This window comes from Oryctolagus cuniculus, chromosome 12 (genome assembly GCF_964237555.1).
Source record: "Oryctolagus cuniculus chromosome 12, mOryCun1.1, whole genome shotgun sequence".
NCBI classification, from domain to species: Eukaryota; Metazoa; Chordata; class Mammalia; order Lagomorpha; family Leporidae; genus Oryctolagus; species Oryctolagus cuniculus.
Genome location: NC_091443.1, coordinates 73,359,910 through 73,377,628, shown reverse-complemented (window position 1 = coordinate 73,377,628; position 17,719 = coordinate 73,359,910). Strand labels below are relative to the sequence as shown.

The following is a 17,719-nucleotide window of genomic DNA, read 5'->3' as shown; positions in this document are numbered from 1 at the left end:
CCAGTCCAGCTCTCTGCTGTGGCCCGGAAAGGCAGTGCAGGATGGCCCAAGTACTTGGGTCCTGCACCCGCATGGGAGACCAGGAGGCGGCACTTGGCTCCTGGCTTTGGATCGGCACGGTGCACCACTGGCCGCAGCAGCCATTTCGGGGGTGAACCAATGAAAGGAAGACCTTTCTCTCTGTCTCTCTCTCTCACTAACTCTGCCTGTCAAGAAAAAAAAAAAAAAAAAAAAACAGCTTGCAAAAACAAAGGTGTTATCAAACATTTATTTCATTATAGTTTTATCACATATTGGTTGAAATATGTAGGCCTTTTAGTTTGGAAACTTTATAAAGATACCGTTGAAATGGCATTTTTGTAAGATGAATTATGAACCATAGTAAAATGCAGTTTATAAATATGAAGTTTATAAAATAATGTGTAATTATATGAAATTGAAACTAGGGCAAAGACTATTTTACAAAAACTTAAAATAACATCAATATCATATGGCTTTATTATAAAGGGCTTTATAACATTTATTTTCTCTTGGAAGATTGATACAGCTGTGGAAGAAGGAAAGAAGAAAAGAACCAAAGATGAAATTGTAGATATTGATGATCCAGAAACCAAGCGTTTTCCTTACCCACTTAATGAATTGTTAATTTGGGCTTGCCTCATGAAGAGGCAGGTCATGGCCCGTTTCTTATGGCAGCATGGTGAAGAATCAATGGCTAAAGCATTAGTTGCCTGTAAGATCTATCGTTCAATGGCATATGAAGCAAAGCAGAGCGACTTGGTAGATGATACTTCAGAAGAACTGAAACAGTATTCCAAGTAAGTGATATTTTATGGGTTGAAAACGTTTTAAAAATACAAAATATGGGCCAGCATTGTGGCCCAGCAAGATATCAGAATCTCATATCTAAGTGCTGCTGCACTGCTTCCTATCTAGCTCCCTGCTAATGTACCTGTGAGGCAGCAGAAGAGGATCCAAGTACTTGGGCCACTGCTACCCATATGGGAGATCTGTATGGTGTTCTAGGCTCCTTTCTTTGGCCTGACCCGGCCCTGGCTGTTACAGTCATTTGGGGACTCACTGAGCTGATGAAAAATTTCTTTTTATGTCTTTCCCACTTTTCTTTCTGTTACTCTGCCTTTCAAATAAATCAATAAAATCAAAAACAAAAATAAAAACAAAAAACACATGTTTGAGTGGCCGTTATAATGCTGTGCAGTTAGTGGGGATATATGTTTTATTGATATTCTTAAGAGAAAGTATACCCAGAAAATATACCAAGAAAGTATACTCAGTGGGGCCAGCATTGTAGTGTAGCAGGTAAAGCCACCACTTGTGATGCCGGTGTCCCATATGTGTGGGGGTTCAAGTCTGGGCTGCTCCACTTCGGATTCAGCTCCCTGATAATACCCTGGGAAAGCAGTGGAAGATAGCCCAAGTGCTTGGGCTCCTGCCACCCACATGGGATTCCCAGGTGAAGTTCCTGGCTTCTGGCTTCTGCCTGGCCCAGCCCTGGTCATTGCAGCCATCTGGGGAGTGAGCCAGCATGTGGAAGATCTCTCTGTCTCTCCCTCTCTTTCTGTAATTTTGACTTTCAAATAAATAAATAAATTTTAAAAATTCAGAGAATAACTTCCTTCTGTGTATGTGAAAAATGTTATTACTATATTTTTGCAATTTAGGAGTTCAATATTTCAGCAACAACAAAAGAAATGCCAGAATCAGTTTAATAAGTGCATACAACAGTGATAAGATTAATGAAATCCCATTTGAGGAAGTAAAGAAAGGGAAGAACTGAGGTTTTAGCTGTGTTCTAGGGAGACAGACTGAATTCATCTGCAGGGCATTTTAGATGATAAAATCATGTTCATAGAATAAAATAGTTCATACAATTTACTTATGAAGTTAAGCTAGAAAGGTAGTTTGAGGAAGCCTTCTCATAGATACTTGGACCTCCATATCCTCCAATAGGCTGTCTTTAGAAGAGGGTAATAGTTGTCACTGAAAATAACTCACACAGGTATTCTCTGATTATTTAGTGGAAATTGAAGATTCAGATATGTCTTGTGATTACTTATTCCCTAATGTTACTATTCCTGTCTACAGGGTACCAACCACCCCTCTTTTTTTTTTTTTTTTTTTTAATATTGATTGATTGATTTGAAAGGTAGAGTTACAGAGAGAAAGAGAGACAGAGGTCTTCCATCCAGTGGTTCACTCCCCAAATAGCTGCAACAGCTGGAGCCGGGCCGATCCCAAGCCAGGATCTGGGAGCTTCTTCCAGGTTTCCCACGTGGGTGCAGGGGTCCAAGCACTTGGGCCCTCTTCCGCTGCTTTCCCAGGCCATCAGTAGAGAGCGGGAATGGAAGTGGACAAGCTGGAACTCAAACTGGCACCCATATGGGATATTGGCGCCACAGGCAGTTGCTTAGCCTGTTATGCCACAGCTCTAGCCCCACCACCCCTTTTCTATGTTTGAAATACTTTATATAGAGACTTTTTAAAATGTTATTTATAGATATAAAAATTTCTAAAGGTTTATTTATTTAGAAAAACAGTTATAGAATGAGAGAGAGAGATATCTTCCATTCTCTGGTTCACTTCTCAGATGGCTGCAATGGCCAGGGCTGGACCAGGCTGGAACCAGGAGCCAAGAGCTGAGAGCTTCATCCGTGTCTCCCACATGGGTGGCAGGGTTCTCAGGCACTTGAGCCATTTTCTGCTGCTTTTCCCAGGCCATTAGCAGGGAGCCAGATTGAAAGTGGAGCAGCTGGGACACCAACTAGCACCCATGTGGGATGCCAGCATTGCAGGCGGCTTTACCCTGTATACCACATGCAGGTCCCAAGAGACTTTTTTTGGAACTAGAATGCTGTAACATTATCAGTGTGTGTGTGAGTGTGTTTGTGTGTGTGTGACTGTAGCTTTATTTCTAGGACCTGGAGAAAATGCTCTGAATTCACAGTTTCAGTCATGTATTTAATGTGACTTATTTTAAGATTTTTTAATAGGCAATGTCTGAAAATAGTTATTCTCATGCCTCACAGTTCCATAAGTGTGTGTGAAAAACAATTGGAAAGCATTTTGTATCAATTTAAGATTAATGGTTTAAAATTTCAGTTTGTTAATTGAGTATATTTCGGCTCTCATCTTTTTTAGTGATTTTGGTCAACTGGCTGTTGAATTACTAGAACAGTCATTCAGACAAGATGAAACAATGGCTATGAAATTGCTCACATATGAACTGAAAAACTGGAGTAATTCAACCTGCCTTAAATTAGCAGTTTCATCAAGACTTAGACCTTTTGTAGCCCACACCTGTACACAAATGTTATTATCCGATATGTGGATGGGAAGGCTTAATATGAGGAAAAATTCGTGGTACAAGGTATACTTTAGAAGCAATTTCAATATAAAGTGTATGATTACATAAAAAGAGTAGAAGAATTAATCAGATGTATAGTAATATGCCTTGATTTGTGAAGAATAATAGGAGTAGGTGGGCTGGGAGCTTGGTGGCGGATACTAGGTAGTCAGCATTTCATCCCAAGTGGCAAGTAATGAGCTTTTGGCCTCCTGTTCTTCAGTGTTTGAGAAATGTGTAATTTTTGCTCCCCTTTGAACCACAAGTATGAAGGAATAAATGGGGTATATTGGCATTTACAGCCCTGAAAAAAAATTACTGTTTTATGAAAGGACGATTCCAAAATTCTAAAATTCAGGACCTAGTTAGTTACTAAACTTAATAATCTGTTACTTTTGAGTTACTTGAAGTATCTTGGATAAGTATAGACATATTTTTGGGTCAGTTTATCAATATGTCCAATTTTTAAGGTTAATAATTTGGGTAAAATAGTCTTTGAGTTTTCTCATTGTGAGAAATATTGCTTTAAACCTCTCTTTATTCTCATATATTTTAAAATAAGGTACAGAAATGTGGAAGGCAGAAATCATGCAAGTGGTTTAACCCTAGACTATTGTTAAGTGAAATAATACAGTATTAATTACTAAAAAAAGATGAAGGAATAACTAACTTCTGTTGCAGAATTACAATTTCCTCATGCTTTAGGGTTTCCAAGTAATATGTAAAATCTGGAAATAAACCATTTTGTTTATAGAGGCAGGAGCTGAGTAATCATGTTATGATATGGAACACTTGCAAAGAGATTTAGGATAAAATTAAGCACTTAGCAGCTTCATAAGACTTGAATTTTGTTTAAACAGAAATGTTTTTCTAATCAAATTGTAACCTGACTTTATTTAAAAGACACATCTATAATAATCATTGAATCTATTTTAAATCCTCATTGTAGTACTCATTGTTTTTACTCTTTAAAACAGTTTTACCTATACCATTTAAATTTGTTTTCCCCTATACTTTAAGAGCAGAGTGGCTAACAGTCATAAGATATTTAATGTATTTTTATTATTTTTATTATAGTCTTGAAGATCACTAATAGTAAAATGCAAACTATGTTTCTAAAAATTTTAGGTCATATTAAGTATTTTAGTTCCACCTGCGATATTAATGCTAGAATATAAAACTAAAGCTGAAATGTCCCATATCCCACAATCTCAAGATGCTCATCAGATGACAATGGAAGACAGTGAAAACAACTTTCAAAACATAACAGAAGAGATCCCCATGGTAAGGAGGAAAAAAAATTTAAAAGTAAATATAATTTTTTGTGGACTAATATGCAGTAAACTTTTTTTTTTTTAATTTAGGAAGTATTTAAAGAAGTAAAGATTTTGGGTACTAATGAAGGAAAGAATGAAATGGATATACAGATAAAATCCAAAAAGCTTCCAATCACACGAAAGTTCTATGCCTTTTATCATGCACCAATTGTAAAGTTCTGGTTTAACACGGTATGTATGAGCATAACATATTTAAAAGATATACTTAAAAATAGCAATTCAAGTGGCCACAGGAATTTTTCTTTCTATATTGTAGTTTATTTTCCTGCTATAGCTAAATCAAGGATGTGACTTGTTCTAATACTAGTAGAGACAAGGAGGGAGATGAGAGGATTCTTAGCTATAAATTTTTCAGTGGTCAGTGAGAATACAGTTTCTTCTGAAATGAAATACATCTTTACTAGTTATACATAGACCTTATCACTTCCCTATAACCCTTTTAGTTAAGAGTGTCTAAGGTAGGCTGTTCCCTTATCTAGGGCAAATCCTTTCCATATCTGTTTCCATTTAAGTTTCATGACTAGGAGCTAGGAAAATACTAGCTGTCTTTCCTTGGAGTACTGTTTGCTTGGGAAGAGGCAGGTAGTTTGTGTTCCTTGATGATCATAGTAATGCAGTTCTACAATGATTTCTAATACATTGTGATATCTGAGTAGAATATTAAACAGAATTTTATGTACTGTGCTGAAAACATAAACCTAATAGTTGTTAAAATTCTTTCTGTGATTAGTTTAAAAGGTCAGCAGTTCTAGAACCACACGTTTATACTTTGGGGACCATTTATTATTTACCACAGGCAATATCTGCACTGAAGAAGAGCTTTTTCTAAAACTATTTTAATGACTGAAGCTGAGGAATAACTCACAGAAGCTCATTTGATAGCTGTTTGTGTATATGCTTTAGTATGTCCATAATAAATTTTTATTTTATAATTTTCATTAATATAATATTTCTTTTTTGTTAGTTGGCATATTTAGGATTTCTGATGCTGTATACATTTGTAGTTCTTGTACAAATGGAACGGTTACCTTCAGTTCAAGAATGGATTGTTATTGCCTATATTTTTACCTATGCTATTGAGAAAGTCCGTGAGGTATGTTATTAGTTTTTCAAAAGTAATAATGTAAATATGGAAGATGTTTAGATTCATTTTGTTTTGGGTGTTTATGTGAGTATGTATTATAGTTTAGATGTACAGAACATGATATTTTTAAAAGTCCAAAAGTGACTTGGAAGAATATAGATCAGAGGTATGCAGTTCATTCCGTCACCATTACAGATATAATAGTTTGCATCAGAAACATAGCCTAAGTCATTTTTTCATTTTATTTCCTCATCACTGATATTCATGCTGTCTGCTAATCTGCAAAGAGAGTAAATGTCTATGATAGCCAATTGGGTAGATAAACTAAAATAGGTTATTTTGCTCTTATATTGCCCACTAAAGTATACTGTATTGCCCACTGAGTTGTCATGGAGATTTATATCCTTTTGTGTTTTGGTTTCCGTTTAAATTATACATTTAAGACTTATTTTTGAAAGGTGGAATTAGAGCAGAGGAGATGCAGAGAGAGTCTCTTGGAGTCGTTCCTCGGGCGGTGGGCGTTTTCGGACCCTAACAGGAGACCTGGATAGTATTCAGGGCTTGTGGCTTCTGCCTGGTCCAGCCCTGGCCAGTGTGACCATTTAGGGTGTGAACCGGTGAATGGAAGATTTCTCTTATTTCTCCCTGTCTCTGTTACTCTGACTTGGAAATAAGTAAATAAATAAATGTTTAAAAAGTATTTCAGATTCCAAGTATAGAGAACTATGTTGTAATCCAAGATTTTCTACTTCTTACTTGAGTGACCTCAAGTATTTATTTATTTATTTATCTTAGTGTTTCAGGTATCAAATGCCAACATAATTGATTAAAAGTGCTTTGAAATTTAAAAGATATCTAAAATTTCTACTGAGATATTGTAATTGAATGTTGTATGTGTTTTAATAGAAAGAAATTGATTAAACCATTTGTGTTCTGGTTAAACCTTTAGATCTTCATGTCTGAAGCTGGAAAAATAAGCCAGAAGATTAAAGTGTGGTTTAGTGATTATTTCAATATCACTGATTCAATTGCCATAATTTCATTCTTCATTGGATTTGGACTAAGATTTGGAGCAAAATGGAATTTTGAGAATGCATATGATAATCATGTTTTTGTGGCTGGAAGATTAATTTACTGTCTTAACATAATATTTTGGTATGTGCGTTTGCTAGATTTTCTAGCTGTAAATCAACAGGCAGGACCTTATGTAATGATGATTGGAAAAATGGTAAGTTGGGAGATGTCTTATTTATGTGTTTATTGGTGCTTTTTTATTAAAATTTATAAAAATCTTTTATTTATTTGCTCATAATCTAAATCTACCATTCCTTATGGACATATTACTAACTTAAAAGAGATATTTGTTACGATAATATGAAGAAAAGCATTTTGTTTGTGTTTTCTTGAAATGCTTTGATTTTTAAGTGCTAGTTGCTAAGAATATTTTACATCATAAAACATTTGCTAACAATTGTTAATTCCTATCTGTATATTTCTTTTCAGCTTTACTGTTACTTTTATCAGTCAGCCATCATCTGGTACCTGCAGTAGACTAGTAATCAGTTTCCTCAGAATCACTTTGGCCTCTCTTCAGTCTACATTATTGCTCTTTAAAAAATGCAAAACTGGGGCCAGTGTTGTGGCTTAGTGGGTTAAGCCACCACCTGCAATGCCAGCATCTCATATAAGCACCAGTTTGAGATCCTGCTGATCCACTTGGATCCAGTTCCTTGCTAATGCAAGCCTGGGAAAGCAGCAGCAGATGACCCAAATCCTTGAGCCCCTGTACCTATGTAGGAGACCAGGAAGAAGTTCCTGGCTCCTGCTATGGTCACCAGTGTGAGGGGCAGGAGCACAAGTACCTGAGCCATCTTGTGCTTTCCGAGCCACATTAGCAGGGAACTTAATGGGAAGTGGAGCAGCCAGAACTTGTGCAAGTGCTCTAATATGAAATGTAGAATGCTGACATCACATTGTGGTTGCTGAACTCACTGGGCCACAATGCTATCCCTGCTTATTATGATTTTCAGACAGTGGGAACATTCTGAAAGCATCCCACAAGAATTTCTTATGCTCAAGCCCAGTCCTCTGTACTCATCATTTCTCATCATTGATATTCTTTGCTAGCTAAACAAATAGTGTCTATGGTTTATATCTTTGGGAACTCTTTGCTTCAGTTTTCATTGATCCAAGTTAAATTTTTTAGACTTATTTTATTTATTTGAAAAGCGGAGTTTCACACAGAGAGAGAAATCCTCCATCTGATGGTTCACTCCCCAAATGGCTGCAACAGCTGGGGCTGGGCCTGGCCAAAATCATGAATCAGGAGCTTCTTCCAGGTCTCCCATGTGGGTGCAGGGACCCAAAGATTTGCGCCATTTTCCTCTACTTTCCCAGTTGTATTTGCAAGGAACTGGATGAGAAGTGGAGCAGCCAGGACTGGAACCCGCTCCCATATGGGATGCCAGCACTACAGGTGGCAGCTTACCTCTTTAAACCACAATACTGGCCCCAAAGTGAATTATATTTTCAAATTTGATCCAAAATATCTTGATTGTTTTCCTGATATAATGTGCCTAGTATTTTAGTCTTTATCCAACTGGAATGTTTTGTTTTTAATCTAGATGTCAAGTTTAATGTGTAGTTTTTTTATTCACTGAACTGAAAAATAAGTTGGGTCTTGTCCTACCATAATTGCTTTCAGTTTTCAATGCTGAGAAAGGCAAAACTCCTAGTAGTGCTATTGTTTCTGTAAAAATGATTTTTCCTTCCTTTTTAGAGATTACAAAAAAAAATCACATAGAGACATCTTCTGTTAACAGCTTAAAGTGTATCTTTCCATCCTTCAAGACATAGATGTGAATGCATGTGTTTATTTGTGTAATAATAATTTTATCAATATAGGTTTTTATAATACTTTTATATGCTATTACTTGAGTCTTTTTAAAATAATTGTTCCAATTTAATATATATGAAAATCTCTTTTACAAGTTCTTGAAATCCTTTACCTTGCTTGGTCTTGGAAAATTGCTAGTCTTCTAAGTAACCCCACTTTCTCAAAAGATTATCTTACATCATGAAAATAAAATTTGAAGTTTCCTAAATAGAAAATTTTATCAATCCTTTCTCATACTACACACTTCCCATCCAGGCTAATTTATTCTCCTTCTCCCTAGTTGAGAATTACTGGTCTACTGTTTGTCACATAGAAGAAAAAAATCATTATTCACCTATTTTAGCATTCTTAGAGTATTTTCAGGAACAGCAGGAGAATTAAAGTTTTGGGGGGAGGAATTAATTTTAGCCTATTTACCATGCATAAAGGCATTACGATTCTCACCGTTTATGATTACTCAGGGTCTCAGTGGTATCAGGACTATGCAATGGTATGTAAGTAAGAGGTATAAAAAGTACAGAATGGGGGCCGGCGCCATGGCTCACTTGGTTAATCTTCCGCCTGTGGTGCCAGCATCCCATATGGGCGCCAGGTTCTAGTCCCGGTTGCTCCTCTTCCAGTCCAGCTCTCTGCTGTGGCCTGGGAGGGCAGTGGAGGATGGCCCAAGTGCTTGGGCCCTGCACCCGCATGGGAGACCAGGAGGAAGCACCTGGCTCCTGGCTTCGGATTGGCGTAGCTCTGGCTGTAGCGGCCATTTGGGGAGTGACCCAATGGAAGGAAGACCTTTCTCTCCGTCTCTCTCTTGCTCACTAACTCTGTCAAATAAATTTTTAAAAAAATGAATTACCATCATAAAGGGTGGAGATGGAAGAAGTGGAGGGAGTTGAGAAAATGGAGCAATCTGGGGTTCATTCTGCATGTAGCTTCTGACTTGCCCCCAACACATCTGTCATTTTTCTCATCCCAGTTATAGGGAGCATGAATATATATCTCTTCTTTACTTGCAGTCATCTTTAGAACCACTCTCCCCAGAGCACTTTCCCCTCATCAACCAGTCATTTTCCCCATTGTGTGTTCTCCCATAGTGTCCTCTTCCGTTTACACCCCCTTCAAAATGTTCATCAAAGTTACCATCCTAATGCTAACATTCTTACATGTATTATTATATATCTATTATATAAGGAGTTATACTAACCTGAGGCTACAAGGGTGCATGAGACATTTTCCATATCCTCATGGAATTCACTTTGTCTCAGATGGATGTGAATAGATAGCTGTTGAGACATAGGATAAGTTACTTGAAGATAGAAGAGCTAGTAACAACTGTATCATGAGGCATTCATAAAAAAAGGGTTTCAAAAGAGTTTAGGAAATTAATAGGACTTTTTCTGAACAGCAGATTTCTAGCCAGAGGAAACAGCTTTGGAAAGCCTGAAGGGGCCAGTGTTGTGGTCTAACAGGTAAACCCATTGCCTGCAATGCTGGCACTTCCTATGGGCACTGGTTTATGTCCCAGCTACTCCACTAATGATCCAGCTCCCAGTGGCCTGGGAAAAGTGGCAGAAGTTGGCCCAAATACATGGGCCTCTGCCAACTCATACGGGAATCTGGATGAAGTTCCAGGTTCCTAGCTTTGGCCTGGCCTAGCCCTAGCCATTGAGGGCATCTGGGGAGTTAACCAGCGGATAAATGATCTCTCTCTTTGTAACTCTGACAGTCAAACAAATAAATAAATAAAATAAATCTTAAATAAAGAAAAGCCTGAAGATATTTAAAATGAAACCTTCACATTTTGTATCTTGGATACCACCCTAATGAAAATTAGGTAAATGCTAAACTTCTGCCTTTCATCTTATACATTATATATGTAAACTGGATATGGTATGGGCAAACCATATTCAGATATTTTAGAATAATTAAATTTATATCAACTATAGGGAAAATTGTCAGGCTTTATGTGAAATGATGTGAAATCTAAGGCGTCTGAATCACCAGTCTTAGATGTTGAATAATTTGCAGTTACTTCAGTACAGATTTGGGTTTTATATTAAATATTTGACTTGAACTTTTCCTTTAATTATAGATAGTTGGATTCTAAAGTATATGAAATAGCATGAAAAATGGTCTGATGAATCTTTTGCCTTCTCAGAAATGCTTGATGAAGGCATTAGTTGACGATTTTACAATATGAAAATTGAATTTTGGAGAGTGTCAAGACTCTACAGAGCACAAAGACCTACATTTGAATTGATATTTTAAGACTTAGCTGTCTGTATAACTTTTCTTTCCAATATTATAACCCTATAAAATTATTCTATCCAGTCTAGAATACTTATTGTTTCCTTCACTTTTCACATTCCTGCCTTCCATTTCAACTGTTACTGTATACTCATTTAAAAAATATATAAAAATGTCATAATAATTTCAGGTCGATTCATTGTTGTAATTATTGCTTTATATTTATTCAGATGAGTTCAAATTTATTATAAATGTGGTCTCTTGGTAGTCTCTTGGTCTACATGGATTTTTCTCTCCAGTTGAGTTGAGAGTGAGAAAGCATTCACTTTTTTAGATACAAATACTGAGAAGTTGTATAGCTAAATCAGTAGAGAGGACTTAAAGATAGAAATTAAAATGGGATTCTCTTTAATACTTTGGATTCCTGCATAGTGGTGTCAAAATTCACATTGTAACTTAACAGCAAAATTTATTTTTCAGTGACTTATTAGGTTATAGAGGATTTAGATCATTTTCAGTTTAGTTGAAATTAAAGTTAGTGACAGACTACCTGACTAGCAAGTGTTTGTTATTCAGACATTGGTGAACTTATTTTTTCAGTTTCCATACTGTTAATTTGATTTGTTGTTTTGTTTGGCTCCCTGGATGTTTTCATACCCCCAAACAAGGCACCAGGTAGGGATCAGGATAAGTGGGAAGTATGCCTTTGTTTTGTGAAATGAGTGCGAGACCATTATACCAGCAAGATCAGAAAAAGTGCACTTCAATTACAAGAACAGTAAAACTCTAGGAAAGGACACTTAGGGAAATTGATTCCGTAAATCTGCCCACTTGTGTATACTTTTTCAAACTCTTCATATACCTCATACTCTAGTTAAGCCACTAATACAATTCAGCATGTAGATAAAGAAACCCATGACTTGCTCAGCCTCACAAAGTTTATTTTTTAAAATAATCTCTTTGATGTTAATGTTTATATAGTGACAAGTTTTCCTTGAATGCTATTCAGAATTTTTAAAAAACCTCAATGACTATATTTGGATTTACCTATTAGAATATCAGAGACATTTTTAAAGATGAAAATTCATGGTAGAATATAAGTTTCATTATATTTTAACAATGTTCATTTTTTAACAGGTGGCCAATATGTTCTACATTGTAGTGATTATGGCTCTTGTGTTACTTAGTTTTGGTGTTCCCAGAAAGGCAATACTTTATCCTTATGAAGCACCATCTTGGACTCTTGCTAAAGATATAGTGTTTCATCCATACTGGATGATTTTTGGTGAAGTTTATGCATATGAAATTGATGGTAAGGATTTATATGTAAAAATTAATCTTTTGGTTATTTTATTTTGTTTTATAATAATTGTTTTATTTTACTATTGCTATATAATAATTTGCATATTTTCAATTAAACTGTTACTAACCTAAACCCCACACAAAGCATTAGTTAACTCTAGAAGAAGCATAAAAATAATTGAAAATATATATTTTAGAATTTATTTTAGCTATAAATAATGGAAATCTGGTTTACACATAAAGAATATTTATTAGCTCACATAACAAAAAAATTCAGAGTTGTAGTGTTCGTCAGACTGGATAAATTCATGAATAAGTACCCTTGTTCTTTTTTATCCCACTCCTCTGTAGTCCTGCTTTCTGATATGTACATGTTTCCCTTATAATTATAAAACTGTTGTTGGCAGTCAGAGGAAAGAGACACTTTGACCATGGTTCACTTTTGCAGAAATTCCGCCCCCCTTTTTTTTGACAGGCAGAGTGGACAGTGAGAGAGACAAAGAGAAAGGTCTTCCTTTTCTGTTGGTTCACCCCAACAATGGCCGCTGCGGCCAGCACACCGTGCTGATCCAAAGCCAGGAGCCAGGTGCTTCCTCCTGGTCTCCCATGTGGCTGCAGGGCCCAAGTACTTGGGCCATCCTCCACTGAACTCCTGGGCCACAGCAGAGAGCTGGAATGCAAGAGGAGCAACCGGGACAGAATCCGGCGCCTTGACTGGGACTAGAACCTGGGGTGCCAGCGCTGCAGGCAGAGGATTAGCTTATCAAGCCTCAGCGCCGGCCAGAAATCCCTTTTTGAACCTTTTTTTTTCCCCCTCATCTCATTAGCTCAAGTTGCTTTTAGCCTTCCCCTCTCTAAAAGGACTATAGGTAAAGGGAGTGGGATTTACCATGAGAACATATAGACCAATATGGGTGGATTAAATACTGAAGAGTCAAGCAGAGTGTTAATCACAAAAATAATAATCTTGTGTAAATCCTGTAGGGTTTACAGCATGTTGAGTTTTACAAGGATTGACAGATTTTCAGGTTTCTATCAAAATTTGTGAGTACATTCTCTGAATAAACTAAAAAACAACAACCACCACCTCTTCAACCCAATTCTTAAAGAGAACATTAATGTTTTTGCACAATTTTGTTTTATTTACACTTTGACTCTTATATTACCTTAGTTAATTGGGGCTAGATAATTTAATAATTTTTGAAGGTTTTCCCTTCCTTATTTATATTCAGCTATATTTTGGCTTTGGAAACTAATGCAAGGGGTAATGGAAAGTAAGGAATTCATATCCAATCACAGTGTGTTTGAGAAGTACTAGCTACTCTTTCAGTTCTCTTCAGACATATTTAGATAAATTTAGTAATCTTTATGTTATTTTTTTTTCAGTAATCTGTATGTTAGTAAATTAAGGTTTGCTGTGAGTCTACCATACTGTGAAGGTTCAGATGTTTTTCTTACAGAAATATTGTGGTGTGGCTGCTCACAAGAATTTTGCACTCCTTATTGCTCCTCAGGCTACACCCTACCTTAAAGGGTAAATAAGATGTGTAACCTTGTCAGAATGGAGTAGTGAAAGAAATAACACATCTCTCACAAAATCTTCCTGTGCTAAAATACTTTTAAGCTGGAGTTTCTATATTTCCTGACCAAAGATTTTTGCTGGGTACTTTGAAACAGAGTTGTATGTAATCAGGACTTCCATTAAGTATAGTAAACAAATAAGCTTAAAAACAAATGAATAGCAATTACTGGTGAAATACTATACTAAAAAATTTGTTTTTCTATCTGAAGTGTGTGCAAATGATTCCGTTGTCAAGGAAATCTGTGGTCCTGGGACATGGTTGACTCCATTTCTTCAAGCAGTCTACCTCTTTGTACAGTATATCATTATGGTTAATCTTCTTATTGCATTTTTCAAGTAAGTACATTCGATTGCTTATTACAGTGAATGATTGACTATACAGTTTCTACTCATTTTGAAGGAAATGTACAGAATTTACGAAAATTTTATTGAAGCTTAAACTACAGAATTAATCTTTGGAAGATTAAAATAGCATATGTTTTTTTAAATCAGATGGGTTCTATATTTTAAGCCTATTTATTTATTTTAAAGATTTTATTTATTTGAGAGGTAGAGTTATAGACAGTGAGAAAGAGAGACATTGGTTCACTTCCCAGATGGCCGCAGTGGCCAGAGCTGCGCTGATCTGAAGCCAGGAGCCAGGTGCTTCTTCCAGGTCTCCCATGCGGGTGCAGGGGCCAAAGGATTTGGGCCATCTTCTGCTGCTTTCCCAGGCCATAGCAGAGAGCTGTACTGGAAGGGGGGCAGCTGGGACTAGAACCGGCACCCATATGGGATGCTGGCGCTGCAGGTGGAGGATTAACCTACTGTGCCACAGTGCCGGCCCCAAAACCTTTTATTTAAGGAATGCAAACTTCTCACCTTTCATAAATACAACTTTAGGAACATAGTGATTCTTCCTACCATACCCACGCTCCTACACTTCTTCCTCCTGCCTATCCTATTTCTATTTTTAGTTTTTACTAAAATTTTTTTCTTTTTCTTTAGATTTATTTATTTATTTATTATTTTAGCAGATTTATTTATCTGGTAACAGAAAGATAAATACTGCATGTTCTCTCTTGTATGTGGGAGCTAAAAATTAAAGAATTGCTGAGTGTATCTGTTTTGCTACAAATACAGTATTTTGTTAAATGTTGCTTTAATTAATTGTCTAACAAGTTGATGGGAATTACATACCAGTATAGTTTTTATAATTTTGTGACTATTTTAAAATTTACTTCACATAAGAAAAAAAATAGGCCTGTGTCCCTAACTTCCCGCCAACCTTCAGTATTGTCATTTTAATGGTTTTGAGTTTTATAGTAAATATAAGAAACTTGTTTTTATTTGCATTTACTTAACTACCACTGTGATGGACTATTTTTTTTTTATCTTTTTACCATTTGTATATAATTTTTAAAATCTTAAAAATATTTTTTCCACGTTTTTCTCAGAGACTATATTTATGGTCCTCAAGAGTGGCAGGTTTTTGCCTTTTATTTGTGGCTATGTATTTACCAGTTTCTCATTTTTAGTCTTGTTTATGGAAGTAAAGAACTCTTTTGAGTTCTTATTTAGTACAAAGTTATGGCAAAGCTTTTAGTGTTTAAAACTTTAAGATGCAATTAACTGAATTTATTTTTATTCTCTGTTATTTTAGCAATGTGTATTTACAAGTTAAAGCAATTTCCAATATTGTATGGAAGTACCAGCGTTACCATTTTATTATGGCTTATCATGAGAAACCAGTTCTGCCTCCTCCACTTATCATTCTTAGCCATATAGTTTCTCTGTTTTGCTGTATATGTAAAAGAAGAAAAAAAGATAAGACTTCTGATGGACCAAGTAAGTAAAATATATTAATACAAATTTTTTTATCTCTTCTCATATTATACTAAATGCTACGAATTTATTTTATTGGTTAGTGTTATTGCAAGCCTTTTATTAAGTTTTCTAAACCTAAGGAAATTTTTAGGTGAAGTATGATATCTATAAAAGTTATTTGGGGGGCTAGTGTGTGGCTCAGCTGGTTAACCTGGTGCCTGCAACACTGGCATTGCATTTAAGCACCAGTTTGAGTCCTGACAGCTCCACTTTTGATCCAGCTGCCTGCTAATGGGCCTGGGAAAACAACAGAAGATTGCTCCTGCAACCTACATGGGGGACCCAGATGGAGTTCCAGCTTCTAGCTCCAACCTGGCCCCATGTCTGACTATTGCAGCCATTTGGAAAGTGAATCTGCAGATGGAAGATCTCTCTGGGTCTTTTTCTCTGTGTGTAGTTCTACCTTTCGAATAAATAAAATAAAATCTTAAAAAAAAATGAAGAATGGAAGATAGTATCTGAAATTATTATGATATCATATTGCAGTGTGAGTGAAGACAGTGCTACTTGTCTAGTGCTTTAGAAGCACAGCAGTGAAAAGACAAAAAAATTGTAGTTGATGGATATATTCTTGAGCACTCTAAATAAAAAAAATCACAAAACTCATGAGCTAAAGTTTGATAGCTTGATAGCTCTTTATTCATTTTTCCCCTTTTTCTTTCTTAGAACTTTTCCTAACAGAAGAAGATCAAAAGAAACTTCATGATTTTGAAGAACAGTGTGTTGAGATGTATTTTAATGAAAAAGATGACAAATTCCATTCTGGAAGTGAAGAGAGAATTCGTGTCACTTTTGAAAGGTTCAAAAGCTCTTTCACTGAAATTAATTATATGTCAGAAAGGATTCTGTTATGTTTATTATGCGTGTAGTCAATGTTCAATTTTGTTGAATAAGTAATAGTTTTATATTATATATTGATTATGTGTCTTAGGTGTGGTCATTGTTCAACTTATTTGTTTTTAAAGATTTTATTATGTATTTATTTGAGAGGTAGAGTTACAGACAGTGAGAGGGAGAAACAGAGAGAGAGGTCTTCCTTCCGTTAGTTCACTCCCCAGATGGCCGCCGCAACCGTCGGAGCTGTGCTGATCCAAAGCCAAGAGCCAGGTGCTTCTTCCTGGTCTCCCATGTGGGTGCAGGGGCCCAAGCACTTGGGCCATCTTCTGCTGTTTTCTCAGGCCACAGCGGAGAGCTGGATTGGAAGAGGAACAACCGGGACTAGAACCAGAGTCCAAATGGGATGCCAGTGCCGTAGGCAGAGGATTAACCTACTGTGCCACAGCACTGGCCGGCTCCTCAACTTGTTTTGTCTTACAAAATGTTTAGTAATCATTTTATATTATGTTTTTTTGTTTTTTGGGTTTTTTTGACAGGCAGAGTTAGAGAGAGAGACAGAGAGAAAGGTCTTCCTTTTTCCGTTGGTTCACCCCCCAAATGGCCGTAGCGGCCGGCACACGGTGCCAATCTGAAGCCAGGAGCCAGGTGCTTCCTCCTGGTCTCCCATGCGGGTGCAGGGCCCAATCACTTGGGCCATCCTCCACTGCCTTCCCGGGCCACAGCAGAGAGCTGAACTGCAAGAGGAGCAACCGGGACAGAATCCGGCTCCCCGACCGGGACTAGAACCCGGGGTGCCGGCGCTGCAGGCGGAGGACTAGCAAAGTAAGCCGCGGCGCCGGCCATATTGTGTTTTGAAAAGACAGTTCAATTCTTTGTCTTCAGTATTTCATCTAACTCAGTAAGTCAAAACTTATTATTTTTGACCCTAGTTACAGATGTCAGAGAAGAATAATGTTCCTTGCTGTTCAGGGGAGAGGAGTGAAACTGTCCTCACTTTTTGAAAGCTTGTCTTCTTTCTATTGCCTTTGCTACATTCTGGAACTATATGGTATTTGTGTAGTTACAATCATAGTATATCTATGCCTAAGTACCAGTATACATATTTTTTGAGAGGAAGTTGGAATAAATAGGCTGTGGAACAAATTTATTTGTAGAATTTTTGTTGATTTGAGATGTAGAGTTACAGACAGATAGAGGGAGAGACAGAGAGAGG

At 36.6% G+C, this 17,719-nt stretch overlaps 1 protein-coding gene across 7 annotated transcripts in view; it reads left to right on the top strand.

The window, feature by feature from the left end:
- Positions 1-17,719, top strand: part of TRPM7 (transient receptor potential cation channel subfamily M member 7) — a 113,921-nt gene that overhangs the window by 65,069 nt on the left and 31,133 nt on the right. For all 7 annotated transcript variants that reach the window (XM_070054172.1, XM_070054170.1, XM_017348018.3 and 4 more), the window contains 10 exons: positions 538-818; positions 3,160-3,388; positions 4,493-4,648; positions 4,729-4,872; positions 5,666-5,794; positions 6,735-7,013; positions 12,057-12,231; positions 14,013-14,139; positions 15,446-15,630; positions 16,336-16,468. In XM_070054172.1, coding sequence (XP_069910273.1) covers positions 538-818; positions 3,160-3,388; positions 4,493-4,648; positions 4,729-4,872; positions 5,666-5,794; positions 6,735-7,013; positions 12,057-12,231; positions 14,013-14,139; positions 15,446-15,630; positions 16,336-16,468 — 1,838 coding nt within the window. The remainder of the gene's footprint in view (positions 1-537; positions 819-3,159; positions 3,389-4,492; positions 4,649-4,728; positions 4,873-5,665; positions 5,795-6,734; positions 7,014-12,056; positions 12,232-14,012; positions 14,140-15,445; positions 15,631-16,335; positions 16,469-17,719) is intronic.